General features: G+C 50.6%; 1 protein-coding gene across 2 annotated transcripts in view; it reads right to left on the reverse strand.

The window, feature by feature from the left end:
* The window catches only part of AFAP1 (actin filament associated protein 1), a 149,391-nt gene extending 122,299 nt beyond the window's left edge, over window positions 1-27,092 (reverse strand). The window contains exon 1 of one of the 2 annotated variants that reach the window (XM_055589187.1): window positions 26,866-27,092. Coding sequence is in view for 1 of the 2 variants with exons in the window: in XM_055589189.1 (XP_055445164.1) it covers window positions 1,026-1,080 (55 nt within the window). In the remaining variant the exon portion in view is untranslated. Of the gene's footprint in view, window positions 1-1,025; window positions 3,797-26,865 lie in introns of those variants that run through there. The other variant, XM_055589189.1, reaches the window with a different exon arrangement.
* Between the last annotated feature and the right edge of the window lie 232 nt (window positions 27,093-27,324).

Genomic DNA, 27,324 nt, shown 5'->3' on the forward strand with positions numbered 1-27,324 from the left:
CCCCACCAGGCCACTGTCCACGAAGGCAGGGATCAGATACTGTCCTTCGAGCCCCAATGCCCATATAACACTCAATAAATGATTACTGAACTACGTTAGCTACTAAAACATTTTCAACTGGCATCGACAAAACTGATGTACTAAATTGAGTCAATGCAGATTTCATACCACGTAGCTTAATGTTACCGTGTGGATTTAGCCTGCGTTCTGCTGTATTACCATTTGCTAAACACTTAGTGTGGAGAAGGCAATGGCACCCCCTCCAGTACTCTTGCCTGGAAAATCCATGGACAGAGGAGCCTGGTGGGCTGCAGTCCATGGGGTCGCTAAGAGTCGGACACGACTGAGCGACTTCCCTTTCACTTTTCTCTTTCATGCATTGGAGAAGGAAATGGCAACCCACTCCAGTGTTCTTGCCTGGAGAATCCCAGGAATGGTGGAGCCTGGTGGGCTGCCGTCTATGGGGTCACAGAGTCGGACACAACTGAAGCGACTTAGCATTAGCAAACACTTAGTGAGCACTTCCTAGGTGCTAGATATTGCTAAGTGAGGAGGATGTGGCACTGACAGCAACAACCAGAGTCCTGGTTCAAACAGAACTTCGAGTCTAATGGGGAAAGGGTGGGGACGCCCTGGTGGCTCAGCGGTAAAGAATCCGCCTGTCAAGGCAGGAGACACGGGAGATGTGGATTCGATCCCTGGGTTGGGAAGATCCCTGGAGGAGGAAATGGCGACCCACTCCAGTATTCTTGCACAGAAAATCCCATGGACAGAAGAGCCTGGGGGGCTTCAGTCCGTGGGGTTGCAAAGAGTGGGACGGGACTGAGCGACTGAGCACAGTCGAGGAACAGATGAAAACAATATCAGTTTGATGGGAGACAGCTAAGAAGAAAAGGCACAGGGGGCCACAGGAAGCGCCTAACACATAAATAACAGCACCTCAGCGCTCCCTCTAGCGTGAGCTCACATCCCCTAAGGCTACTAATGAGGCCGCGAGGAAACCATCCCCGGGTCCCCGAACTCACCGCAGAGGAGTGTCCAGGAAGAAACCAAAGAAACAAATGGAGCTCCAGGACCCATCACGCAAACATTAAAACCAGCTTTCAGAGGAGGGCTCCAGGTGTCAATCCCTTGGCTGCAGTACTGGAGGCAAGGTGTTCACGGGGCTGATACCTGAGTTCACTCCACAAGTTAGAGCTAAAGAAACCTTGAGTTCAAAGGCTAAGGATGAACCATCTCTGACAAATGTATTAGCTTTGAATACGTACACTGAAAATCTAAACGATTAAAAAAAACAACTAATAAGAAAGAAAAACTCTGTGATGCAATTAGTTGCTGGCAACGCTCCCGAACACTTGCTGTGTGCTGGTAGGGGCGCTGAACTGCGCGCTTTATATGCGTTTGCACTTGAACCTCAAACCGTCCTGTGAGATGACAGTGGCTCCTGCCTGAAAGCGAGCTTCAGACGCGTCTTACAGCCTTCCCCAAACCTCACGGCTCATCAGCAAGAGCCAGGCAGCCGGCCTCTACAGGCCTTGCTCAGAGGCAACGTTTATCAGCTGCTGGGCACAGAGCTGGAGCAGACAGGGGGCAACAAATACCGACACAGCACTAGACTCCCCAAGTCGTTCGAGGCCACTCAGACTAGACTTGCTCTGGCTCTGCGTAACCAGCTGTCATCGCGTTTTTCCACGAGGAGAAAGAAGGATGGGTAGATGACCCCCAGCATAACTGAGGGGCTGACGGACATACCCACAGTAAGTACTAACAGGATGTGAACAGTGAAAACAGCGCAAGTGTTAGTCGCTCAGCCGCGTCTGACTCTTTGTGATCTCAGGGACTGTAGCCCGCCAGGCTCCTCCGTCCATGGGATTCTACAGTCAAAAATATTGGAGTGGGTAGCCATTTCCTTCTCCATGGGATCTTCCCAACCCGGGGATGAAACCTGGGTCTCCCGCACTGCAAGAGGATTCTTTACCATCTGAGCCATCAGGATGCAGCATTTATGTAATTTCCACATCTATTTGCACAATATTCTTGGTCACCCCAAAAGTACCCCAAACCCTTCTAAGCTGATGAAAGCAGAAGACGCTTGCATTACCTGGGACTCCCCTCACCTTGGACACCGGCGCCAAAGCTCACTCCCAGGGATTCTATTCCAGCAGGTGTGTAGTGAGCACACACCCTCCAGTGGAGGAGGAGGGCTGCCACCCACAGCCCAGCCCTCGCACACTGCCGCCAGTTCACCAACACTCACTGAAACTCTAGGCACGAGGGAACGAGGCAGAGTGAGACAAGTCTGGCTCAATGCCCTAGAAAAGAGTGTACAGTTCTCTGTGCCTCTGGAATAAAGAAACCAATTCCAGAGATTTATTCCAGTCCAAACCAAATAAACTCCCAGGTGAAAAAAGACTCCGGTGAAAGTGTACACACAAAACAACTTCCTTTATGTTCCCTATCAGTAGCCAGGGATCAACTCTGAGCCACGAGAAAGCTGCATGAAAGACAAATTCAAGTCTGGGCCATTTTCCATCCTGGAAGTGCACCCTCCCCTCTAAAGAGCACAGGGCGTCTTAGGTTTACCTCATTGTCAAGGATGGAAACTGAAAACTCACACAATATAGAAAAAAGAGCAGCTGGGGCTCAACGGACTGAGGACTCCAGTCCTAGTGAGTGAAAGGCGCTCAGTCGTGTCCGACTCTGTGCGACCCCATGGACTATATACAATCCGTGGAACTCTCCAGGCCAGAATACCGGAGTGGGTAGCCTTTCCCTTCTCCAGGGGATCTTCCCAACCCAGGGATCGAACCCAGGTCTCCCGCACTGTAGACTTCTTTACCAGCTGAGCCACAAGAAAAGCCCAAGAATAGTGAAGTAGATAGCCTATCCCTTCTGCAGCAGATCTTCCCAACCCAGGAATCTCCTGCATTGCAGCAGATTCTTTACCAACTGAGCTATCAGTTCAGTTCAGTTCAGTTCAGTCGCTCAGTCATGTCCAACTCTGCGACCCCATGGACTGCAGCACGCCAGGCCTCCCTGTCCATCACCAACTCCCGGAGCTTGCTCAAACTCACATCCACTGAGTCGGTGATGCCATCCAACCATCTCATCTTCCGTTGTCCCCTTCTCCTCCTGCCCTCAATCTTCCCCAGCATCGGCTGAGCTATCAGGGACACCTAAGCCCTAGTCCTGGCCCCAGGGCCAATGAGCAGCGTCACCTTAGGAACATCCATTGTCCTGTCTGGTCTCAGGGTGGCCACCAGCTGAACGAGAGGGTCGAGTATGAAAAGACAGGAGTCACCTCCAGAGCCTAGGAGTGATAAAAAGGAATTTCCGCCACTGACCAGAAAAATAACCAAAGGACTTTGCCCATTCTTAAGCCGTCACAAGTGAAAGCAGAGAATAAGCAACCAGGCTACTTAGTAGCCGGGGTCAGCGGGACGCACGTGCTCTGAGTCCTGACCCAAGAGCGGAGGGGTTATCATCCATGCATTCAGCCATTCATCCGTCCCTCAGACGCCTGGCTGCCTTCCATGTGCCTAACGCTCCTCACTGCCGCCGATCCCAGCCCGTCTCCTGCAGGCCTTCTCCACGCCCATGTGTCGCCACGCTGCCCTGGCTGACCCTCAGACAAGCCCTTTGCTGTGGGTGGCTGCTGCGGACGAAAGTCACCACAGCCTAAGGAGGTTAAGAAACGGACTTGAGAGACCCCTCCTAGGCATCGTTTTCCAGGGACCAGGGCCAGGCCAGAGCCGCAGGGTGTGGACGGCCCCCCCGCCCTCTCCAGCCCCTTGGCTGACCCAGCCCTCCCCAGAAAGCTATTAGATCCTGGCAGCTCTGTCACAGGCTGTTCTGAGGCCGCAAAAGCCATAAATGTACCGGACTAATCCAGTCCATCTGTCTCCAGCAGATCTTTTACTTTTTATGCGGGTCACTTCTGTGAGCAGATGGGTTGAGAAAGGCTTTGGCAAGTTACCAGGAAGTGACTGCCTGCCCGGTCCCCCGGTCCTTCCCGACCGTGGGCTGCAGGCGGACTGCCGAGTGGGCGGTGAACTCTCTTCACGGCTCTCCCTGCGCGTTCGGTCCCTAAGGCGCTGAGCTGGTGCCAACAAATACAGGCAGGAAAGAGCCTCCTTTCCAGGCTGTGGGTGGGGGAGGGACGTCCCCGGGCAGCTGTACCTCCGCAATAGAGAGACCCTAGTGCTGCGCTGGGTGGCGGTGGGCGGTGCCCCGTCAACCACCACACACAAGGACCCGCTGGCGTCCTGAGGCAGACCTACGACCGGGCTTTCAATTATTCCAGAAACGCTGTTTACACCACGTCACCCCCACAGCATGCAAACGCCTTAACAGACTGCAGAGCTTCGCCTCCACGCATCTCATCTGCTCCTCCCTGCAGCCCTGTGTGTGATCGGCCAGGAGGTTTCATCACACCCCTCTCTTGGGAGAATGAAACCAAAACGCAGAGACATGGAGGAGGAACTTCTGCAGCGACAGCCAGCGCGGACCAGAGCCGCGAGGAGAGGCCTCCGCAGCGTCAGCGCTGCCGCCAGCATCCCACGGGGCCCTCCCAGGATCCGCCCTGGCCTTACAGACGAGCAGCTTTGTCTCCCTAGAGTCCTTGGGATGCCCAAAGATAGGTAATAACATTTCTAACAAAACGTGCACCCTTGCTGAGCTGGTTGCATAGGCGAACAGAATTCATTTGTGTTTTGGAAAGATCATCCTAGGGGCAATGTGGAAAATGAAATACAGAAAGTATTCAATGTTTATTACAACGATTCAAATGCAACACAGTGAGGTTCTAGCCCAGAGCCGAAACAGCAAGACTAGAGAGAGAAAAAAATACACATGCAAGAAATGTACAATGAGGTCTAATTAGACCCAGAGGTGAAAGGAGAGTAAGAACCATGGAGGGGTCTAGTCTGAGCAACGAATGAGTAAGGATGCATTAACTCAGTAAAAACAAACCGGGCAGGGGAGTCGGATCTGGAAGAGAGACGGGGAAGAGGTTGGACTTGAGCTGCAGAAGCAACTCCAGTTGAGGGACATAGTCATTTTTTAACATTCAACCATTTTTTTTATCTTGTGTTGGGGTATAAGCCAATTAAGAAACAAATGTTGACAGTTTCAGGTGAACAGCGAAGAGACTCATCCATATATGCATACGTATCCATCCTCCCCCAGACCCCTTCCCACCCAGGCTGCCACCTAACACTGAGCAGAGTCCATATGGTGTACAGTATGTCCTTGTTGGTTATCCACTTTAAATATAGCAACCCACTAGATCATTTTTTATTTCCAAAGTCCAGCACAGAGCAGACTAGACCCCTGAAACTGTGGAAGGGAGGAGGGAAGAAAAGCAAGGAGTGAACTCAGCAGAAGCGACCATCCAGACACCAGGGGCTGGGACAGAAACTGAGCAATCAATCCAATGTCAAGTTCACCAGCTCTTTTATTTAGTCAGTGACTCTGAGTGCCTGGACATAGGAGCTGCAGAGCCCTGCAGAGCCCCGGGAGCTCACACAGCAGGGAGCTCAGAACTGAATGGGGGAGACAAATGACCAGACGATGCATGAATCTCAGCAGAAGTAGTGCAGGGAAGGAGCAGCAGAAGCCGTGGTGAGAGGTCATGCACACGTCTGCTTAATGCGCACCAACCTGCTGTTCAAACACCACTGTCAAGGCAAAGCACCTTCAGTCCTGCAGAGGATCCTCAGAACCATTCAGAGGCCTCAGCAAAACAGAAACTATGACTTCAAGGGACTGCCCTGGTGGTCCAGTGGTTAAGATGCCAAGCTTCCAGTGCAGGAGCTGCAGGTTCAATCCCTCATCAGGGAACTAAGATCCCACATGCCGCACAGCAAGGCAAAAAAGAAAAATGCTGATTCCAGAGGTGGGGGCATGATAATTTGCATTTGTAACAAGCTCCCAAGTGACAGAGGCGTGCTGGCTGGAGGACCACCACACTTGGAGAACAGCTGCTCCAAGGGACAAGGAGAAGGGCAGGGCTGCCCCAGGCAAGGTATTAGGAAGGGTCTTAACACTGAGGAGCCAACTCTGCCATTAAGTCAGTGTGCGCCCGTGATCAAGTCACCCAAATTCTCTGAGCTTTGGCTTCCTGATATAAAAATGAGGGTATGCACTGCCATGGCACTCTTCAGAGGGAAAGCAAACTGAATGTGTGTGAAGGAAATACTTAGAGTATTTCCTCCTGAAGACTGTCATGGTGGTGGGTTGGAAAAGATACCCTGGAGAAGGGATAGGCTACCCACTCCAGAATTCTTGGGCTTCCCTTGTGGCTCAGCTGGTAAAGAATCCACCTGCAGTATGGGAGACCTGGGTTTGATTCCGGGGTTGGGAAGATCCCCTGGAGAAGGGAACAGCCATCCACTTCAGTATACTGCCTGGAGAATTCCATGGACTGTATGGTCCAGGGGTCACAAAGAGTCGGACACGACTGAGCAACTTTCACCTTCAAGTTGATGGTGATCTCCAAAGGATGGGATTAGGGTGAGTTTTTTTAAAAAACATTCACATGTGCACTTTTCTGCATTGTTTGATTTCTCTATAATGGGCATGTAAAATCTCAGAAGAATCATAAAGATTCTCGAAAAGCCAAAAGGTCTTAAATTCCTCTAGAAGAGTTCTCCAGCAAATAACAATCAACTGAATGCTTAGCAACTAGCATATTTTTATTAAACTTTTTTACTTTGAAGTAACTGTAGACTTACATGTAATTATAAGAAAGAAGAAATCCCATATACTCTTTTCTAATCTTTATTTTATATTGGAGCATTGTTGACTCATAATATTTATGTGTTAGTCTCATGTGTACAGCAAAGTGATTCAGTTAAACAAACATATATAATCCCATATGATCTTTTAAAAAATATTTATTTGGCTGCATCAGGTCTTAGCTGTGGCCCTCAAGATCTGAGTTTTGGCGTGTGGGATCTAGCTCCCCAATCAGGGATCGAACCCAGGTCCCCTGCACTGGGAACACAGAGTCTTAACCACTGGACCAATAGGGAAGTCCCTAATCCCATATAAAGTGTTAGTTGCTAAGTCGTGTCTGACTTACAACCCCGTGGACTGTAGTCTGCCAGGCTCCTCTGTCTATGGAAATCTCCAGGCAAGAATATTGGAACGGGTTGCCGTTCCCTACTCCAGGGAATCTTCCCAACCCAGGAATCAAACCTAGGTCTCCTGCATTGCAGGCAGATTCTTTACCATCTGAGCCACCAGGGAAGCCCCTAATTCCATATATTCTTTACCTATTTTCTCCCAGTGGTAACATCTTACAAAACCATAGTACAATCTCACACCAGGATGCTGGCATCAAAACAGTCAAAATAGAGGCCACTTTCAGCACCACAAGGATTCCTCACATCGCCCTTTGATAATCACTCCCCTCCCTGCCCGCCTCCTCCTCCCTTCTTAACCTCTAGCCCACTAATTTGCTCACCATTTATACAATTCTGTAATTTCAAGAATGCTATATAAATGGACTCACACACTGTGTAAACTTCGGGAGTTGGCTTTCTTTTTCACTCAGTATAATTCTCTGGACAGCAAGGAGATCAAAGCAGTCAATCCTAAAGGAAATCAATCCTAAATATTCACTGGAAGGACTGTTGCTAAAGCTGAAGCTCCAATACTTTGGCCACCTGATATGAAGGGCAGACTCACGGGACAGACCCCAATGCTGGGAAAGACTGAAGGCAAAAGAAGGGGGTGGCAGAGGATGAGATGGTTGGATAGCATCACCGACTGAATGGCCATGAGTTTGAACAAACTCCAGAAGATAGTGGAGGACAGAGAAGCCTGGCGTGCTACAGTCCATGGGGTCGCAAAGAGTCGGACACGACTTAGCAACTGAATGAAAAACAATTCTCTGGAGATTCACACAGGTTGTTATATATATTAATTCATTTATTTTTACTGCAGAGCTATGTTCCATGGGATTGGATGTACCATATCCCTTAAACCTACTAAGCCCCTGAAAACATCTGGGTTGTCTCCAATTTCTGGGTATTATGAACAAAGTTGCCGTGAACATTCACGCTCAGGTTTCTGTGTGAACCTAAGTCCTTGTCTCTCTGGATAAATTGGCCCCAAAGTGTAAGTGCTGAGTCCCGCGGCAGTTGCACGTTTAGTTTTTAGTTTTCTTTTTAATATCGGAGGAGAGTTGATTACCAATGCTGTGTTGGTTTCAGGTGTGCAGTAAAGCAATTCACTTACACAGACATGTGTCTACTCTTTTTCAGTTTCTTTTCCATTTCTTTTCCCATTTATCCTGTTACAGAATATTGAGCGGATCTCCCTGTGTTATATAGTAGGTCCCTGTTGGTTATCCGTTTTACATATAGCAGTGAGTACCTGTCCATCCAAACTCCCTAACTATCCGACATGTGTGTTTTGCTTTTTTCTTTTAAGAAACTGCCAAACTGTTCTCCAGACTGGTTACACTACTTTACGTTCCCATCAGCCATGGATGACCCAGTTTTTCTGAATCCTCATCAGCATTTGGTGGGGTCAATTTTTTATTTTAGCCAGTTCATGGAGGTGTGCAGTAATACCTCACTGCAGTCTTAACCAGCATTTCCCCGATGGTTAATGATAGTCAAGATATTTTCATGTGTTTACTTCTCATCCTCTTTAATGAAATGTCTCTTCATGTCTTTTCTATTTAGATTGTTTATGTTACTGCTGAATTTTGAGAGTTCTTTTTTAATATATATATTCTAAATACTAGTCCTTTATCACATACGTGGTTTGTAAATATTTTCTCCTGGTCCATAGCTTGTCTTTTCAACCTCTTAACACAGTCTTTTGTTTCTTCCTCTACACAGGAAGATGGCATGTTTGATTAACTGGTTTATTTTTATTAAAGGATAGTTGATTTACAGTATTAAATTAGTTTTCAGATATACAACATAGTGATTCAATGCTGTATAACTGTGCTCCATTTAAAGCTATCACAAAACACTGGCTGTATTTTCTGTGCTCTACAATATATCCTTGTAGCTTATTTTATGATTTTTTTATGTAAGAGTAGTTTGCCCCTCTCAGTTCCCACCCTTCCCTTTTCTCTCCCCACACCCTTCCCTTTTCCCACTGGTAGAATCTTCAGCAGAGCAAAAGTTTCAATCCTGATGGAGTCCAATGTATCAGGTTTTCCTTTTCTGGGTTGTGCTTTCAGGATCAAGTCCAAATAAGAATGTTTTGCTTAGCCCTAAACCTTACAGGGCTTCCCAGGTGGCACAGTGATAAAGAACCCACCTGCCAACGCAGGAGACGCAGGAAACTTGGGTTCGATCTTTGGGCTGGGAAGATCCCCTGGAGGAGGAAATGGCAACCCTCCAGTATTCAGTTCAGTTCAGTCACTCAGTCATGTCCAACTCTTTGTGACCCCATGAACTGCAGCACGCCAGGCTTCCCTGTCCTTTGCTATCTCCTGGAGTTTGCTCAAACATATGTCCATTGAGTCAGTGATGCCATCCAACCATCTCATCCTCTGTCGTCCCCTTCTCCCGCCTTCAATCTTTCCCAGCATCAGCGTCTTTTCCAATGAGTCAGTTCTTCACATCAGGTGGCTAATGTATTGGAGCTTCAGCTTCAGCATCAGTCCTTCCAACGAATATTCAGGGCTGATTTCCTTCAGGATTATTGCCTGGGAAATCCCATGGACAGAGAAGCCCAGTGGGCTACAGTCCATGGAGTCACAAAGAGTCGGACATGACTGAGCAACCGAGCACAAACCTTAAAGATTTTCTGTTTTGTTTCTTTTTTCCTCAGAGTTTAATAGTTTTACATTTTACATTTAAGGCTGTGGTCCATTTTGAGCTAATTTTTGTATAAGGTGTGAGGCTGAGATCAAAGTTCATTTTTTTTTCCCCTGGCCTGTGGATGTCTAAGTGCTCCAGGCAACCAGCTCCATGTTTAATGAAATTAAAAATCATGCTGGTTCATCATCTATATTACAGTAAGTATTCTTTTGTAAAGCTTTAATTCTAATTATATACTGAACAATGTAAAATGTCCAGTTTGAAAGTTTGGAAACCGTAAGTATTCTTTGCTTAATATTCTGATTTCTACCTATGACAGCAGATCCTGTTGACATGAGTCACAAGCAAAGCCTAAGCAACAGCTAAAATGTGTAACAATTAAAACAATTAGCATGTGTGTCTATTAATTAGGGATTCATTTCCCACTGGGCTTCCCAGGTGGTACTGCGCTAAAGAGCTTGCCTGCCAATGCAGGAGATATAAGAGATGTGGGTTTGATCCCTGGGTCTGGAATATCCCTTGGAGGAGGAAATGGCAACTCACTCCAGGATTCTTGCCTAGAGAATCCCATGGACAGAGGACCCTGGTGGGCTACAGTCCATAGGATTGCTCAGAGTTGGACATGACTGAAGCGACTTAGCAGATGTCGGGGAAAGGTCATCACTATAAAGCCCTGTGACTGAGTAATAACATGTGTATCAACGGCAAACCTAAAGTATAAAATGCAAGACTGAAATACAAGCCTTCAAATACTCCATATTTATTGAAGGCAAGGAAGTTTACTTTAAGTAAACATCTGTCGATAATAAAAATACATAAAGGCAACTATGTCAGGGCCATTCCGACCTAAGTTCAGCTCTATGGCCTCCACGAGTTATAAGCCCATTTTGAATCAGACCATCCGTCTACACAGACAACCTGTGTTTGATTCTGCTTTGCCACTTCCTGGCTGTGTGACTTTGGGAGGGTGCCTCAAGCTCTCTGAGCTAATCCCCCTCCCAATTAACTGGGGGTGAGCACCATCTATCCCAGCTGGCTGAGTGTGAGGATTAAAAGCCACCTCTCAATGCCCGGCACACGGTCCACCTCTCGGTTAAAAGTAGCTGTTATCATCATTGAAGGGAAGTAAAATCTTGCTCATTTCCTCGGGCTCACTCAACATGCAATTAGCAAAGAAGAGCAAATGAAGGAAACCAAAATACTTGCTCAATTTTTAGTAAAAAAAATATTTTAAAAGAAAGAAAAGAAAACAGGGAGAAGGACAGAGAAGGAAGGGGAGGCAGAGGGTGGGCAGGGGCTTCAGACAACACATTACAGACCCTGTTGACCTGGACAGTCACCAGAGACCACCAAACACACAGGAATGCTTCCTCCCCCAGAACACGCCTCCCAAGGTGCTCAGAAATCAGCAACACCTTCAATCAGACAGGTGATTTGGGCAGGAGAGTTACAATTTCCTTAAAGAAACCGCAGAACAAAAAGTGACCCACAGAGGAGGTACCAACTGCTACAACTACTTGGTAACAAAAGCTGAAGTCATGCCTTCTATATAGGAGACACCCAAATAAAACTTGGCAAGAGCAGAGGAAGCACAGAGCAGAAAGCTCTGCCGCTCTGTCAGTCTGATGCCGCTGTTGCAGGAACGTTTACAACCAATGAGCCCATGGCACTCGGCACTGCCTCTTGCCACCCTGTCCAAAGCTCTCTGCTTGCACACGTACAGCACGGGCTCCCGTGGTGGCTCAGCAGTAAGGAATCCGCCTGCAATACGGGAGACCCAGGTTCAAGCCCTGGTCTGGAAGATCCCCTGCAGGAGGAAATGGTGACCCACTCCAGTACTCTTCCCTGGAGAATCCCATGGACAGAGGAGCCTGGCGGGCTGCAGTCCCTGGGGTCGCAGAGTCGGACACGACTGAGCAACTGAGCACTCAACATGTGTGTCAGCCAGCAAACTGCCAGGCCCTGCTCTGACCCTGCGGCCTCGGAGCAAAACCAGGACACGGGTAAACCCGCTTCCAAGTGGGAAAGAGCGCACAAGTCGGATCCATCACAACCAGCATCAAGTCCACGCGCTACGCGACGCCCACTGAGCCGCGTGCAGGCTCAGCACTCCAGGCCCTGCGGCGCCCCCACGGGCGTTGGCGGGCGGCAGCGGGCCAGCTGGGGGCAGCAGCTCCAAGGCCGCCACTCAGGCTGTTTACACTGAAGGCCACTCAGGCCCGGCTTCCCTGGTGGCTCATGGTGAAGAACCCGCCTGCAATGCGGGAGGCCTGGGTTTGATTCCTGGGTTGGGAAGATGCCCTGGAGAAGGGAGAGGCTACCCACTCCAGTATTCTGGCCTGGAGAATACCACGGACTACATAGTCCATGGGGTCGCAGAGAGTCGGACGCGACTGAGCGACGTTCACTTTCAGTCTCAGGTGAGCCAAAATCACAATCAAGGCTCTCTGGGAAGCATCCCTGCAAGAACTGGGCCTCAGATCAGGCTGCAGGAACATCAAAGCCACGTGCATTGTCCAGAGACCCCTCCCTCTGCTCCCCACAGGGCCCCTCCCTCCTTCCAGGAGCAGGTCAGGTGCACGTGGACTGCTCCCCCTGTGTGAAAGTGAGTGTCAGCTGCTCTGTCGCGTCCAACCCTTGGTGACCCCATGGACTGCAGCCCGCCAGGCTCCTCCGTCCATGGGATTCTCCAGGCAAGAATACTGGCGTGGGTTGCCATGCCCTCCTCCAGGGATCTTCCCAACCCAGGGATCAAACTTGGGTCTTTTGCCCTGTACCCCATCCCTAAATGCAATTTCAGGACAGCACCCATTACAGAGGATGTGTTCAATAAACACTTCCTGAAACTAGCAGGGCGCTGTCTCTCAGAAATAACGCCAAGAACTTGGGCAAGCAACTTAGCTGCTTTCTGCTTCGGTTTCACTGAGCGCAGGCTCAGCAGTCACGGCCCACGGGCTTAGCTGCTCTGCAACATGTGGGGTCTTCCTGGACCAGGGATTGAACCTGTGTCCCCTGCTTTGGCAGGCAGATCTTAACCACTGACCACTGGGGAAGTCGTCTAATTTTTTAATATTTCTAACAAGAAGAGAAAGATGAAAGATAGTATACAGTGACAGTGGCCAGACCGTGCAAAAGCAGAGCTCTGACCCTCAGCCTGCAGCTGCCAGCCCAGCCAGCCAGCCTGCTGCGAGCCAGACCTTCAGGAGGGCAGACTGCTGTCTTCAGTGACGACCCAGGAAGCCAGACAGCAGCCCCCGTGACAATCGGCCAGGACCAGACCAATATCTAATGGCCTTCCTAATCTCTGTCCTGCTTCCAACTCAGGACCAACCTACCTGCCCCCTGAACAGTCATCTGGACACTCCTCCAGAGACCCTGCAGCGCCCCAGCTCCTCCAGGGACCCTGAGCCCCCTTTTCTCCACTAAGAACCTCGCGCCCTCCTCCGAGCCTCTGCCAAGCACCAGTGGCGGAGGCCAACCCCTTTGCCATGAGCCAGCTCTGAATACATAGCCTTCGCCTCTTTCATGTGGTTGGTCTCCGTCTACTTCCGCAAAGAAAAATCTTAAACCAGGGGCTTCGCTCCAGATGGTCAGTCCCTAATTTAGGAGCCCAATGTGGCAGATTCCAAGTCTGGAGAGACCTCATGTCCGCGGGGCCCTCTTTCCACAAAACCTCACTTTCTGGAGCTTTGAGTCACGACTCTGCTATCCAGGGAAGTAACCAAGTGTCTGGGAAAGATCAAGGGCTTTTGAGGTCAAACCCCTGAGTTCATCAAGCATTTCATTTTCTTCACTTGTAATTATGTGACCTTGAGCAACTTTAACATCTCTATGCCTCCATCTTTATCTTCATCAAAAATACTTACCTCTAAAACTATATTATAGGGGACACTTCTGTAAGACAGCTGGCGAGTACTGGGTGCTCAGCAAGGGTGGGGCCCCCCCTCCTGGCCCACCTTCCCCCACAGGGGGAAACACAAGATGCCCCAACAGCAGCTGGTGGTCCCCATGCCCGAAACCTTTCATTCACACAGTCACAGTGGTATCCACTGCAACCCAAGGACAGGATTTGTTTCCATTTTTCACCTGGGTATGAGACGCTTCTAACTCATGCTACATGAGCCGTGATACGAAAGTGGTTTTTCTGCACCACCCCACGCTTGTATCCCCAGTAGACTTGATTAACTCTGAAATCCTCTTCAGAGTCAGTCTGGGGGCCTGCGGTGCCACCCTCCCTGAGGCTCAGGCGATGTGGACAGACCACCAGGACGTCAGGGGTCTTGGAAGCGCCTTCCACTGTGGTACAAAGGATGGCTCAGTCTCAGACAGCAGGCAGCGTGGGAGTCAGTCACAGCAGCCTTCTGTCCAGGAGGCCATCTGTCCACCCTTCTGTCGTCCTGGGGACACGCTGACTATTCTGTGCCTTGTCTTTTCCAGGGAACACTCTCTGAGCCCTGGTGGCAGCCGTCTTTGGGCAGCTAGAGGCCCGGACCCAGGCCACGTTGACACACCTCTGTACCACATCCGCCAGCTGTCCCGCCAGGTGGGAGATGCAGGCTCCTCTGTCCAGCCCAGGCACCTGCAACCTGCTGAATGTCCAAAACTGGACTCAGAAATAAGCAGTGCAGAGATGATGCCTTTTTCTGCTCTAAGAAACAGAGATTTCAGGAAAAGACATCCAAGTGAGACAGGGTGGCTGGAATCTTCAGTACCGCTGTGGAAAGCCAATGCCCCCTGCAAGGTCCCCCACAGGACCACCGCTCGGTGGTCCCTTCGCCCACCTTCCGAAACCCCAGCATCTTGCGCGGCCCTCCCTAACGGCATCTGTCTCGCCTCTACGGTCAGCCTCTGTACACGGCCCCTCCCGATGTGTGCGGCTTTGGGAGCCACCAGGGCAAGGACCCCTGCACACAGACCCTCTGGGCCACTGAACGGGGGAGGGAAGGGAGGCGGGGGCACAGGCACTGAAGACCCGCCAGGTGGGCCAACAGCAGCAACAGCGGCTGGCCTGCCCGTCGGGGCTGGCTCTGCCCCCTGCTGTGTCCTGAGGGGCCACCTGAGAACAGCTCTCAGGCACGCCGGTCCCCTGGGTGTGGGCCACCAGAACGTCCTAACAAACGAAGAGGCCGGGCCGCACGCTCGTCACGGCCCTGGCGTTGGCGCTGGAATCCCACCTCCTTCATGATCTTGAGCAAGTTCCTCTCTGTCTCTTCACCTCATCGTTTTTACCTCGAAGTAACCACCAGCATTGTTAATTTGAGGCTGACGACCTAACCACTTGACACTGCGTCTACTGTGAGAGGACCACGGTAAGTCTCCTAGCATCAGTCACCACACGCAGTTACAATTTTTTTTTTTCTTGTAATGGGAACACTTACGATCTACTCTCTCAGCAACTTTTAAACGTACAATACAGTACTGTGAACTCTAGCCTCTGTGAGTCTTTGCCTCATTTTGTCAACTGCAAAAGGAGGACATTACCTCCCCAAGAGCTGCTGAAAAGGTTAAAAGGGATACAGGCGGAAAGTGCCTGGCCCTGTGCCTCAGACATAGTAAGCGCTCAGCACACAGTGCCAGCCGTGATGGGGGTGCCATCTCAGACTCCAAAAGGCAGCGCTGGCCTTTCGGGACCACTGAGTCTCGCTCACTATGAAGCCTCGGCTTCCCCGGTGGCCCGGTGGCAAAGAATCCACGTGCAGTGCAGGAGCTGCAGGAGACTGGGGTTCCATCCCTGGGTCAGGAAGATCCCCTGGGGGAGGACACGGTAACCCACTCCAGTATTCCTGCCTGAGAATCCCATGGACAGAGGAGTCTGGCGGGCCACAGCCCATGGGGTCGCAAAGAGTCGGACACGACTGAAGCGACTTAGCACACACGCATCCTGAAGACACAGCACGTCTGAACTTCTCAGAGGGTCCAACAGACCGAATGTCCATGTCCTCTCAGACTTCATATGTTGAAACCTAGCCCCAGTGTCTCAGTATTAGAGGAGTGGGGCCTCTGGGAGGTGATTAGGTCATGAGGGTGGGGTATCCCTGGAGGGGATTAGTTCCCTCAGAAAAGAGACCCCAGTCAGCGCCTGTGTCCCTCCACCATATGCGGACACGGCCAGAGGTGCTGCCTGTGAGCCAGGACGCAGGTCCTCACTGGACACAGAATCTGCCTGCACCTTGAGCTCAGACTCCCAGCCTGCAGAATGGCGAGAAGGAAATTCCTGTTGTTCAGAAAGCACCCGGTCTACGTGTTCTGTTACAGCAACCTGGACAAACTAAGACAGTGGGTCACACTTTAAGCACAGGAAGGCTCAAATGATCCATCTGGAGAAAAAACTCAATCACTTACAACTGCCCAACACACAAATCTGTATTCATTGGGAAGACAGGATTTTAAAAGAAAGCAACATGCCCCATGTCCCCAAGAACCACCCCTGACTCTCATAGTTAAATTAATTCAGAATCACATGCTGCAAATGTTTAGGCAAACCCTTTATGGGTTTCAAAATTATTCAAAAAGTAGGGCTCCAAAACGACTTTCAGATGTAGTCTTTGTCTTGGACATCCATCACAAAGCTGTTCCTCAAACGTCCCCTAGAAGGCATCCTGTCCTGTTCCCAAGAAGTCACTTCTATAACTTCCTGACAGAAAGGTCCACGCTAGATGACAACCTCAAACCTAGCTCTACCTGAAAGTGAAGTTAGTCATGTCTGACTGTTTGTGATCCCATGGACTGTAGCCTACCAGGCTCCTCCGTCCATGGGATAGTCCAGGCAAGAATACTAGAGTGGGTTGCCATTTTCTTCTCCAGATCTTCCTGACCCAGGGATTAAACCTGGGTCTCCTGAGTCATTGGCAGACGCTGTACCATCTGAGCCACCAGGGAAGTCTAGCTACCATGGCTAACAATGCCCCTCGTTTGGGAATTCCCTGGCTGCTCGGTGGTTAGGACTCTGAGCTTTCACTGCTGCTGGGGAAATAAGATCCCACAAACCATACAGCATGGCCGAAAGGAAAAAAAAAAACTCTCATCTGTCACACCGCAATTTAATGTCCAGAGCAAGAATCCACCATTATTACTACTTCTTATTCCTTTTCTTGATAAACTATGAGTCAAGTATTAATATAACCCAAAAAAGGAGGCTCCTCAATGCTACTGCCCGCAGAGACTGCATATGCCTTGAGCACTCGGGTCAAGTAAAAGGAAACAGGATTCCAAACTCTGAACCCACTGCTGGCAGGTTCTCACAGGAATCAGAGTGCACAGTCTTAAGTGCACAGAGCAGATGGCAGAGTCAGCCACAGCCTGGGCATGGGGGGAAAAGAAATGTTCTCAACGGAGGTATCTGAAGACATACAAAAGCCATCTTCTAGGGACTTCCTTGGTGGTCCAACGGTTAGGACTCTGCGTTCCACTGAAGGGGTTGTAAGTTCGATCCCTGGTGGGGGAAGTGAGATCCCGTATGACTCAGAGTGTGGCAAAAAAACAAAAAATAATCTAATACCACCAAGGACCAAAAGCTAAGTCTTTTCTCCATATTATACAATAAACAATGGGCCGAACGGAAAAATTTCCCTTCAAACTACAGCAGTGTGATGAAACTACTCTCAGATCCTTTGGGTTTTATTAGATAATCAAGCTGAAAAGCCATGAAAAGACAAACCTTTCCTCCAGGATGCAGGGTGTAATGAAACCCCTGACCACCATCCTTGAAACAAGGAAAGATGGTATTTTTATTTTTTTTAATATTTTCAGGGACTTTGAAGGGCTCTTGAAATTGAAATAATCATGGCAACACAAAATTCAAAGAAGGCTTTAGAGAAGTTGGAGAAATCTCCCCAGTGGGAAAACAAAAGACAAAGGAATGGGAAAAGAGGAGTCCTGAGGGACAGTCAGGCTGGAGGACAGGAGTCCACAGGCGGAAGAGGTCCTCCTGGTTCCCAGCATAGTGGCCGACACGAAGCCCGCGTCTCGGCACGGCCGCCATGCCATCTGCAAACGCGAGCAGCAGCCTGCAGGATTTACGCAGAGGAAGACACAGGTCACAAGCAAAGGCATGGCTCTGGGCACATCGACCGCCACCTTGACATTGAAAGTCAACTGAACGGCGTCTTCCAAACTCCGCAGGAAAATGATTTCTACCCCAGGATTCTACACTCAGCCAAACTGTCCACCAAACACGAGCATACAATGTTCCAACATCATGTGCGTCAGTCGCTCAGTCATGTCCGGCTCCACGACCCCGTGGACTGTAGTCCGCCAAGCTCCTCTGTCCAAGGGATTCTCCAGGCAAGAGTATTGGCATGGGTTGCCATTTCCTTAGAAGCTTTCAAAAAAAAAAAAATTACTTCTTAGAAAGCTGCTGCTGAACATGCTCAACCAAAACAAGAGAGAAAACTTTTAAAAAGGCGGCATCTTATTTGGGAAAGAGGTGAAAGAAATTCTCAGGGCAACAGGGAATGTGCAGCAGGCCTGGGAAGCAACCAATTTAGAGAAAATCAGGGCTTCCCTGAACCTGGGTATTGCTCAGCAGAATCTGTCTGCAGTTCAGGAGACAGAGGAGACGCAGGTTCGATCCCTGGGTCAGGAGGATCCCCCAGAGGAGGATAATGGCAACCCACTCCAGTATTCTTGCCAGGGAAATCTCATAGACAGAGGACCTGGAGGGCTACAGTCCAAAGGGTCGCAGAGTTGGACACAACTAAGCAACTAAACCACCACCAGGTGGGTGAGAGGTTCAGACACAATCATCCTAATAAAAGGACAGAATGGAACATTGCTTGCTGTGTGTGGACCTACACAGGGGAGATTTACACTTTGAGAGGCTTAGTTTTCAGCACAGAAAACTAAGCAAAACAAAGCAGGGCAAGTCTCAACTCTAGAAAAAAAGGTAAAAACCATAAAAGAAGGGAACTGTAAGCAAAACAGTCAATATATCTCAGCTGTGAATAATGTTTCCATAATCATAATGGGTACTGCTGAATATTTAACCAAAACCTTTAACGTAATTATACTGAGGGGACAGAGGAAAGAGATGTGGGTGGTGAGAGGAGGGAATAGGTGACCCAAATTGTCTTCTTCCTAAGCAGGAAGTCTCACACAAAATCTGGAAGAAACAGCTAAAACACTGAAGCGGGAGGCCTCGGGGGACGGGAATCAGGGTGGAGAAGGGTGGGGTGGGTGACTGCTGGGTTTTTGTTTTAAGTCCTGTAGAACTTTTGACTCTTAAAACTATGCGTCTGTGTAACTCTGTTTAAAATGGGGTATTTCATTTTTAAACAAAATCTGATACTTAACCGGCAAGAATATCAGATTAAGCAGTGTGTTCTTAAACTTTCTGGAATCCAACGCCTTCAAAAAAGAACAGAGAGCTATAAATCCTCCCCCCAGCACACATACACACAGACAAAGACACACAACGTTTCTGCACAGGGTATCAGGCAGTCAGTAAATTCCTGAAGGCTGAGTTAAAATGCCTTAGGATTCTAGATTCTGATTTCTTATAGAAGGAAAAAATATATATATAATGAAAAACTATTAAAAACACCTACATGATCAAATTCCAGGAGATAGTGAAGGACAGAGAGCCTGGCGTGCTACAGTCCATGGGGTCACAAAGAGTCAGACACGGCTTTGCAAGTGAACAGCAGCATAAACAAACAAGATCATGTTGCTGTTCAGTCCCTAAGTCGTGTCTGACTTTGGGACCCCATGAGGTCATGCTTGGTCTTAAAGGCTCGTGACCATCACCTGTTGCTTCCTTGACCACAAGACGCACCTCACTTCAAACCATCACTGAAAGTATGAACTCTGTTTCCTGGGTTTGCTGCAATCTTGAAACAGATGCTCTGAAGTTCAGGAACGTGAATCCCCATTGGGTCAACTCAGCTGTTTCCACTGGAGAACCGGACATGGAATTGTGCACTCTTCACCCCAAGAGGAAAAGTCCTTCACATCCCAAATCCCCCACGTGGCTGTTTTTTCCAACAGAGGAATTACTTTAATGACTTCTTGGCAAAACTTCTATAATCAGAGCAGCCCATCCATTTAAATACTCCAAAACACAAAATTTACTCTGCTGCTTTCTCACTGACCTGCTGCTCTAAACCCCACCATCAGCTCAAGGGTGAGTCAGATGAACTGTCTTGTCATTTAACTGGAATCTTGATGGTCCTAACAATTTGCTTAAAATACAGATGCCTTTTATTTATTTGTGAACTGAGGGCAATAATAACAGTGTCACTGGATGTTGTCATAAATGGATTGGGTAATTGTTGGAGGCAGAATAATGATTTCCCAAGATGACCACGTGCTAATCCCTGGGCCCTGTGAGTATGTCACATTACCTGGCAAAAAGCACTTTGCTACAGACCTCAGACAGGGTCCCAGACAGACGCCCCTAGGAGCTGGGGGCAGCCTCCCAGCCGGCGGCCAGCAAGGAAACAGGCCTCAGGCCGACAGGTGGCAGCAACTATATTTGATGGACAATGTGAATGAGCTTGCAAGCAGCTGTCCGTCAGATTCTCCAGTAGTGAACACAGCCTTGCAGACACCTTGTTTTTTGCCTGATGAGACCCAAGTTAGACCTCTAATCTACTGTAGGATAATAAATCTGTGTTGTTTTAAGCCACTCAGTTTGGGGCAATTTGTTACGGCAGCGGAGGAAAGCCATGCAGCCATATATGTGAAAACACCCGTCAGTGTCTGCCGCATCCTCGACATTCAGCAAGAGTCAACTGACTTCCTTAAATCAAAAGATAGGAATGGGGGCTTCCATGGTGGTCCAATGGTTAAGACTCCACACTTCCCCTGCAAGGGGCACAAGTTTGATCCCTGGTTGGGGAACTTAAATCCTACATGCTGTACAGCCAAAAAAAAAAGCAAAGGAATGGTCATACTCCATCCAAAACAACAGAGATCACAGACTTGTTCTGATACATGCAGATGTGGGAAATTATAAGCTCTCCAGAATGTCTACTTCAGGTCCAGGCTTCGGGTAACTCACTGCCTTTTCTTTAAGTTGTAAACCTTCCGTTGCCTGTCTTACCTAATGAACTCCGAACACCACAGAGGAGAATAAATGTGGGACTGTGTGTGCCCTGGGAGAAGGCAATGGCACCCCACTCCAGTGCTTTTGCCTGGAAAGTCCCATGGACGGAGGAGGCTGGGAGGCTGCAGTCCATGGGGTCAGGAAGAGTCGGACACGACTGAACGACTTCACTTTCACTTTCCACTTTCATGCACTGGAGAAGGAAATGGCAACCCACTCCAGTGTTCTTGCCTGGAGAATCCCAGGGACGGGGGAGCCTGGTGGGCACCGTCTATAGGGGCGCACAGAGCCAGACACGACTGAAGCGACTTAGCAGCAGCAGCAGCAGAATGCGCCCTGGCCCCCAGACTCTCTGGCAGACCCCTGGCAGCACCTACTACCCGCACTGGGTCGCACCCAGGTCTGCCTCTCCCACTACACTACAAGCCTCCAGCTCTCCTCCAGTGAGGCACTGGGTCCCACCTTCCAGTCTCCACAGGTCGCCTGCCCGCAGGAACACCACAGGTACTCTGGGCGCACGTCTGTCAGGCTGTGTGACAGTGTCACTTACCCCCGTGTCTACAGGCTTTGTGGACCAGTGCTGTGTTTTATCAGCCCTTGTATTTGCCTCCTGCCAGTGCCTGGGGCATCAGAGATACTCAGAGCTGGGGGAGAGGAAGAAAGGGCAGGAGGGAGAGGGAGAGGAAGGGAAAGGCAGCCTCGCCTGGTGGGCAGGAAACCCTGCAGTCTCCAAGGTGCCATGAGGCGAGAAGGCCCGAGGACGCCAGGGGGCTGAGGTCAGGTTCCCCCTGACTCCCGCAGCTTGCACTCCAGGGCATTGCAGACGTGAACTCTCGTTGATTGTGACCTGGCAACGCCTCCTGCCTTTCCCAACCTCAAGACAGGTCCCTTAGGAACGGGAATGCCCAGCCATCAGGCTTCATAAAAGGAAGGCTCACAGGAACATGAACACGAGAGGGACACAAGACAGAGACCGTTAAGGGCTACAGTCTGCGCGTTCCATAGCCTTACTTTAAAAAGAGTAACATCTCTGAAACTTGAATTGGATGTTCCCTCAAAAGGCTAAGATATCAAACAACACTGGCCAATTAAAGATAGAAAACAATCCTACAAGAAGTTGCCTGATATCCTTCATGTTATGGACCATCTGTATATTAAACATTGGAGTTTAAAAAAAAAAAACAGACTCATTACATTCTTAATGAAGCATTATCTTTTAATCCTTGGCAACATATTTTACACCTTACAAAATCCTGTTATATACAGGATTTCATTTTATCCTCAGGACAATCTCTTCCGCTAGGGAGGGAAACTAAAGTTCAAGAAAGTAATTGACCTTAACAAAAGCCTTCCTGGGGCCAAGCTTCCTGTGCAAAAGTACTGGAGTAAGTTATCTTGAATATATTATTCATATGACATCCTGTCAGCATTCAAAACGGCTTTGATGTAGCCTGTAATAATAGGCATATATATGATAAGATCTTTAAAACGGAAAAACCAAGAAGAAAAATCCATTTGGTAGCTGATGTGGGATGCAGGCGGGGTGCGGGAGGGGAGCGGGTAACAGCAAAGACTTAGATTTATATAGCTTAAGAAAAAAGTTTCTCTCTGAACTTCTAGCTCTAAAAAAAGAATGCTTAAACAAGATGATTTAGAGAATATCATAAACTAAAAAAGGGGGGAGCACCATCAGTTCTTTAAGGTGAGGCTAAGTCAGCACTCTAATTAGGCCTCCAGGGAAGAGCCGGTCAACCGTCTTCTTCCAGTGAAGAACAGTAGGAATGACCGCCAAAAGCACAGCTCAATGCTACCTCCTCCATCCCCAGGCGACCTCTTCTCTGAAAGCTGCCTCTTCATCTAATCCATATAAAAACCAGCCCTGCCTGCAGAACAAGTAGCAACTAGTTTTCAGTGAAAACATTAAGACAATCTAAGAAAACCGCAAAGAAAACCCATTTGCATTTCTAAAGACTGCTCCCAAAACATGTGTGTGCTTCATCGCTAAGTCATGTCCGAATCTTTGTGACCCCATGCACTGTAGCCCGGCAGGCTCCTCTGTCCCTGGGATTCTCCAGGCAAGGATACTGGAGAGAGTAGCCATTCCCTTCTCCAGGGGATCTTCCTGACCCAGGGATCAAACTCGGGTCTCCCTTATTGCAGACAGATTCTTTACCATCTGAGCCACCAGGGAACAAAACAAACCATGTGGAGTGCATACATATATAAAACAATGCACTTTTTAATATGCTATATTAATTAAAGGCTGCAAATCAAAATAAAGACAAAAAATGCTACTTAACATGAAAATATAATTTGGTGGCATCACTTCTTGACCAAACAGCTACCAACTATGTTGTATTCCTGTAATCACCCAAATAAGAATAGCAGAGAAAACTGTTTATCCTTTCAACAACAGACATGTGGCTTTGAAAGAATCAAGCACATCAAATTCCCATCTTGCCAAACATAAATTGGAAGGGAGATTAATATTTTTAAGGACTAATTACTATATTCTTTAGAATTGAAGCTTTATAGGTCATTTAACATGATGCAACTTTGCAACTAATCATTTTAAACTATGTTTTAATCCATTATACAAAGCCACAAACACCCACTCAAGGTACTCCCCATGTTCACTGGTTCCATACTCTCCAAATTAAAATCTCCGTTAGAAAGAGACTCACAGACTAAGAAAATGAACTTATGGTTGCTGGAGGGAAGGGATAGTTAGGGACTTTGGGAAGGTCATGTACACACTGCTATATTTAAAATGGATAACCAACAAGGACCTCTTATATAGCACACAGAATACTGTTCAATAGCACACGGAACCCTGCTCAATGTTATGTGCCAGCCTGGATGGGAGAGGGGTTTGGGGCAGAATGGATATATGTGTATGCATGGCTGAGTCCCTTCAATGTTCGCCTGAAACTACCACAACATTGTTAAATCAGCTATACCGCAACAGGAAATAAAATTAAAAAAATAAAATCTCTGTGAGAGACTGGGGCATAAAAAAGCCTGCAGTTGGCCGACTTCGTATGACACTCAAAAGATCAGCAACATACTCCTGCCAAGAGATCTGAACCCAACAACTTCATTAAGGAAAACTTCAAACCAATTTGACAGAGCACAGATGTTGCAAGTAAAATGCAATTATGAAGACTATGCAAGACAGTATTAAGTAGTTGCCAAAGCTTCCATCATAGACAGTGTCTTTCAACCCTGAGACAAAGAATACACCCACAACTAAACTTTGTGGAAAGAAACAAAAAACAAAACTTTCACTTTAGAAACCTACATTTTAAAGGATCTCCATTATTTATACCACTGCCACTGAGACAACTTTCCTCTGCTGTATTCGGTTGAAAGAATTAAAGGTTTAGGGCTGACAAAGTTCTTACCTAGTTTAAAACCCTCGAAGGTGAGGAAACTGAAGCCCAGTGGTTTTGCAGGAACAAACAGCAGCTTCATTCCAGAGCCAGACTCAGACCAAATAAATTCAAGTACTCCACACTGTGCAACAAATTCAGTAATAGCAACTGTTCATCTGAAAGTCCTTAGGAGAGTTGAGGAACTGCAGATTTTAAATCACAGGAAAGACTTGGATCCGGGATGGAGAAAAGGGGCCTCTCGTTCAGACAGACCTCATTCTCTCTGGGTACTGCAGCGAACCACTCTGTCCTTGAGGACCACGGCTCTCAGAGGGCAGGACGAGAAGATGTCAGGGGAGCCTTGAGAAAGAAACGGTCACCTAAACTGATACTCTAAGAACGGGCAAACGAAGCTGGAAGCCCGCCGGGTGCATGGGGGAGACGGGAGAGTGAGCGGAGACAGGCCGCGTTAAAGGCCAGCCGGCTGTCTGGACTTGGTAACAGCGACAGCTGCAGTTATGGCCACTTGTCCATCTTGCATTTCTGTTATTTATACCCTGTCCCTTCACAGATAATTTCCATTTGGATATTACAGTTGCTTGTGCCTATAGCACAGTTTCCTATCTTAGACCAGGATGCTCTTGAAAAGGCAAAAGACTGACCTGTTAGACACTGCATTCCCCAGGGGAAAAGAATCACTTCTCCTGGAACATAATAGGTGTTTTCACACAAGGGTAAAACGAATGACCCACAGCCTCACCCCCTCTATTCCTTGCGTAAACCTGACCTAACTGTAACTGCCTTGGCCTCATTCCGCGGGTGTGGATTCCCCTCCTTCAAACGCACTCTCCAGCCCGCCAAATTCTTGGGAAAGTTTTCTTCCACTCTCCAGGCGCTGAGAGCTGCAAAGTTAAATCTGGCTTTCCAGACTTTTTTTTTTTTTTTCTTCTTCTTCCCAATCCTAACGGAAGAAATCAAGAAGCGCCGGGCAGAGGGACCAGGCTCCCTCCAATCAGAGCCGGCTCCCGCCCGGCCGGCCGAGTCTCGCGCCCCAGCAGGAAACTCCGGCCGCAGCCCCGACGCGCGGTCCCCCGGCGGCGCAGTGACAGCCCCGCGCTCCCCGGGGACCGGGGCTGGGCGAGGGGCGGGTTCCTGGGCCAGTGCAGCCGCTTCTGTTCACACGGCAAAGGAGACAATAAATAAACGAGCGGCTCAGCTGTCCGACTCGGGCCAAATGCTTCTCCCCCACATACAAGCCCGTTACAGCCCGACGGGCGCCGCTCCCCGCGCAGGGACACCCGTCGACACATGGAACCCCCCTAAGACACACGCGCGCGCACGCACTGTTGTGGGAAAAGGGGAGCGTGTCCCCGGGCCGATCACACCCCCACAAGCCGCGGGGGTTCAGGGAGGGGAGGGGTAGGGACGGGGCACAGCCCCCCAACTCGCAGGGTGGCCAAGACACTGCGCGCACGGGTCCACGCGGAGCCACCCTCGGTGACCCTCAAACACTCAGAGCCCCTCACTCTCGGAGTGACCAGAATCCCTACGATCGGCGGTCCACGCAGTTACCCTCGGTGAGACACTGCGAGCCAGTCACCCTGTGGAGGTAAGGGGCGGGGGTGGGGTGGGGGGGTGCGGGGACAAAGACAGTTTCCCACTCCCAGGATGTCCGGGATCCCCTCGTGCGAGGGCCCACCCAGAGCTGCCTTCGGGCGACACACCACGCGAGCCAGCCACCCTAGGGAGGGAGCGGGGACCGAGGCAGTGTCCCCGCCCTCAGGATGACCAGGACCCCGCGCGGGGGGCATCACCGGCCGATCCCCGCGGAGTCCCAGGGGGCGCGGAGCCCCCTCGGAGCCACCCCGAGGCCGAAACAATGCCCGGCGCCCAGACGCGCGGCGGTCGGTCCCGCTCCGCTTCCCTGTCCGCACTTGGCGCTCAGGGCGGCGGCGGCCGACATCTCGGGCAAGCGACCCCGCGGCGCCCCGCTCGGATGTGCCACACCCAGAGAGGGACCCCCGTCCGGCTCCTGGGATCCCTGCCTTCTCGGAGACCCCTGCCGCCTGGGACCCCAGTCCGGCCCTGAGACCCCCGCCCGGCCCGGGACCCCAATCCGGCCCTGGGACCCTCGCCCGGCCTGGGACTCCTGCCTTTTCGGAGACCCCTGTTGCCTGGGACCCCAGTCCGGCCCCGGGAGCCCCGTCCGGCCCTAGGACTCACACCCGACTCGAGACCCCCGCCCAACTGGGTCCCCCTCCGGCCCCGGGACCCCAGGCTGGCTCTGGGACCCCAGTCCGGCCCTGGGGACCCCCGCCCGACTCTTGGACCCCAGTTCGACCCTGGGGATCCCCGTCCGGCCCTGGAACCCCAGTCCGGCCCCGGGACCCCAGTCTGGCTCTGGGACTCCAGTCTGGCCCTGGGGACCCCTGTCCGGCTCGGGGACCCCAGTCCGGCTCCGGGACTCCAGCCCGACTCGAGACCCCTGCCCCGCCCTGGACCCCACCCGGCTCTGGGACCCCTGATTCCCAAGGATCCCCCCTACCTCCCGGGACCGCCGCCCGGCCGAGAGACCCTCTCCCAGCCCCGGAGCCCGTGTCCGCCGGGGAGGCCCTCCGCCCGGCCCGGCCCCGCCGCCCGCCGCCCGCCGCCTCACCTCAGGCCGCCGCTGGGGCAGCGATCGCTCCTAGTCGGAGGCCGCCCTGGCCGAGCCAGGCGGAGCCGAGTAGCCGGCAGAGCCGCCGCCGCCGCAACAATGGAGCCCCGGGGCGGGGCCGCCTTGCAGCCGCCTCAGCCGGTCCCCGCTCGGGCTAGCGCTCCGGCTCCTCAGGAGCAGCGGCCGCCGAGAGGCTGCGACCGGGCTCGAGCTCCGCGCAGGCGCACTCGCCCCGCCCGCGCCACGACGCCCCGCCCCCGGCGGCTCCCCGGCGTTCGGGGCCCGCCCCCCAACCAATAGGGAGGGAGCTGGCCGCGGTGGGCGGGGCCTACGGAAACAAAGGGAGGTGGGGCGGGGCCGCTCCGGGGCGGGGCTGCGGGGCTCCCCGCACCGAGAGCTCCCGCAACCTCGGCCCACCCAGCTCCGACCCGGGATGGCCGGGCGTCAAGTCCACCCGGG

This window comes from Bubalus kerabau, chromosome 7 (genome assembly GCF_029407905.1).
Source record: "Bubalus kerabau isolate K-KA32 ecotype Philippines breed swamp buffalo chromosome 7, PCC_UOA_SB_1v2, whole genome shotgun sequence".
Lineage (NCBI taxonomy): Eukaryota > Metazoa > Chordata > Mammalia > Artiodactyla > Bovidae > Bubalus > Bubalus kerabau.